Source organism: Hydra vulgaris, chromosome 01, assembly GCF_038396675.1.
Source record: "Hydra vulgaris chromosome 01, alternate assembly HydraT2T_AEP".
Classification (NCBI taxonomy): Eukaryota; Metazoa; Cnidaria; class Hydrozoa; order Anthoathecata; family Hydridae; genus Hydra; species Hydra vulgaris.
The window spans coordinates 1,179,348-1,182,042 of record NC_088920.1 but is presented as its reverse complement, the minus strand read 5'-3'; the positions used below and the strand labels follow the sequence as shown (position 1 = coordinate 1,182,042).

Here is a 2,695-nt window from a genome sequence, read left to right as displayed (position 1 = left end):
CATGGTTCTTAAGGCACATCTCTATCTGTTACAACAGATGGTAAAAAAATATCATTCTTATATACATGTCTATTATAAGGCCAAATTCCTGTCACGCGAAATCCTGAAATAATATTTGTCGGTGTTAAAGATTTTTCCCATGCTTGTCGAATGAGACTGGCAATCTCAGAAGTTGTAATGGTTTGTCCTTGATTGCTAAGCATCCAGCTATTGGCAGCTGCATTAAACTATGTTTTCAATGGACCAAAAACAGACCTATCTAAAGGTTGTGTCTTATGTGAAGTATGTGGTGGTAAAGTCATCATACAAACATGTTTCTCTATTGCATATTCAAGTGACTGTAGCGAAAATTGGCTTTCATGATTATCCATAATCAATAAAACTTTGTGATCGGCAGTTGGGCGAGCAAACTTAACAAAATGCTTTAAAACATCTATAAATATTTCAGCATTCATCCACCCAGATTGATTGGCTAATCCAATAAAACCTTCTGGTGCTCCTCTCATTAGTGGGTTTCTAGATAATTTTCTTGGAAAAACAATTACAGGGGATGTTGCATACATGAGTTACTAGGCTGTCATTAAAAGTACTTTTTTAGGGTACTTACAAAGAAAGGGTTTTCACCACGTGCAGGGAGCGGAAAGGATGTCTAATAAAAAGAGCACATGAAATCTATACTTTCACATTAAAAACAGTAACTAGGCGCTGCTGCGAAATAAAATTATAAGGGTGTCTTATTTCTCCCGTCTCCCACTTCTCCCCTCTCTCCCCTACCAATAAAAGTAATTTTTATTCTTGAAGTTTTATACTTTACTTTGTAAGTAAGTAAAATGTAAGTATTTTCTTTCTCAAAGAACAGTTATTTTATGTTGATTTAACATAATTTTTTAGATAGGTAGCGTATTTAAACCTATTGCATGTTTGAGGGTGTTTTGGCTAATACATCGTGTTGTGATGGATCATCGGAAAAATATTTTTTATGTATATAATAAAGGGTAGTTTTATTTAATTAATGCATGTGTAAACCTTAACCAAATCACTGTTCGTTAGAGCGCGCTTTTTCTTTAGTTTTTTTTCTTTGTATTTGCTTAATCAAGTATTTTGTTACGATGATATTACGCAAAAAAAAATTTTTGGTATCTGCAAGGGCATCGACTGCTAAATCAGTTTTAAAAAAATTTTAAGTCATTTAAACTATCTAATCAAATTTATATGATTAAAGAAGTGTTTATCAGATATAATCTTTTTTTGCGTTTTATCATATATAAACTATTTGAAAAAAGATGGTAAAGAAAGCTAATCACTCTTCTACTATAGGTTGTGGGCACCCTAATAACCTCATTTTTTTTGCGTTGGTGTCCAACCCGCACAAGAATGTTTGGAAAAATAAAATCTTATGCAATTAAAATAGTACTTTAGAAATTTTTTTTTTTTCAAAACATAGTTTGACTTCACAAGTTGTTTGTCGGCTATCAGTTGTCTCGGAATCTTGCGATTTATTTTTCACTACCTTCCAGACTAGCTAGAGCTCAGAAACTTTCAGGATTTGTGTAAACTTTATAAACTTACATGTAAATTGGATAAACGTACATGTTAAAGTTGTTTTTAAATACCTTTGGAAAACTCCACTTTTTTAAACCTCTTTTTTTTTGATTTTACTTTGTCTTTCAGACTTTACTTTGATTTTAATTTATCTTGACAGCATTTGCGTCGTTCTGATGAACATGCATATTAAATAAGTCTTCTGGGTGTACCCTTTTTTTGCCCTAATAATTTGTTTTTTTTTTAAAGTTGGGTTTCATAACTTTTTAGAAAAAAAAATTTTTTTTAGCTAAAATGCTTTGAAAGGGCAACTTTTGATTTATTTGTTTTAGAATTAATTTTTCGCCAGAAGGAAATAGGTGAGTGTCCCTGATGCAAGTTTACCGAGCAGGAGCCGGGCATAAAGCATAAAACTTTCCAACAGAAGATTTAAATATACAAATGTGCTAACTTAAATGCATATATAACAGCTGGAGGGGGGGGGGGGAAGGGGAAATCCCTACACCCCCATTCGGGACGCCCCTGGTCGTAACAACCTCTCCAACAGAAACGAAATTTTTTTTTGTTCATCAATTAATAGCTATTCATAAAACTGTTGCCTAGAATGTAATAATTTCAATTAGTTTATTCCAGACAACAATTATTTCAATTAGTTGGTTAAATTGGTTTTTAACACAACCACGCTGAATGAGAAGGAAGCTAAAATGCAAAAAATAAAATTGCAAAATTCAAAGCAATTTTATTTTAAGCTTTGTCCAAAAGCAAGAACAATAAACCAGACAGCCTTTTAAAAAAAATTTTTAAATTACTTTAAAAAAAAATAAATAAGTAAAATTAAAAATATAAAAGTAATTAACTTACAAAAAATAAATTTTTTTATAACCACAACAACCGCTTATTTAAATTTATTTAATATAGCGAATTTAGTACGGTCGTTCAAAAAAGCACATATTTAAATTTAAAATTATATGGTCGATTGTGAAGAAAAGTGTCTTGATGTTATTTCATCACATAAAAATCTAAATTATAGATGAAATAACAACAAACTTTTTTTTTTCGGTAAATTTTTGTTACATTTTTTACTTAAAATTTCAAAAATTTAGAAAAAAAAAGTTAACAAAAGTGCATATCACAATAAGTTCGTCTGACATCA

General features: G+C 30.6%; 1 protein-coding gene across 1 annotated transcript; it reads right to left on the bottom strand.

Annotated features, from left to right (window-relative positions):
• Positions 1-227: 227 nt before the first annotated feature.
• Positions 228-563, bottom strand: LOC136075348 (uncharacterized). The gene has a single exon (XM_065788215.1). The coding sequence runs from the start codon at positions 561-563 to the stop codon at positions 228-230; it is 336 nt and encodes a 111-aa protein (XP_065644287.1).
• Positions 564-2,695: the final 2,132 nt, after the last annotated feature.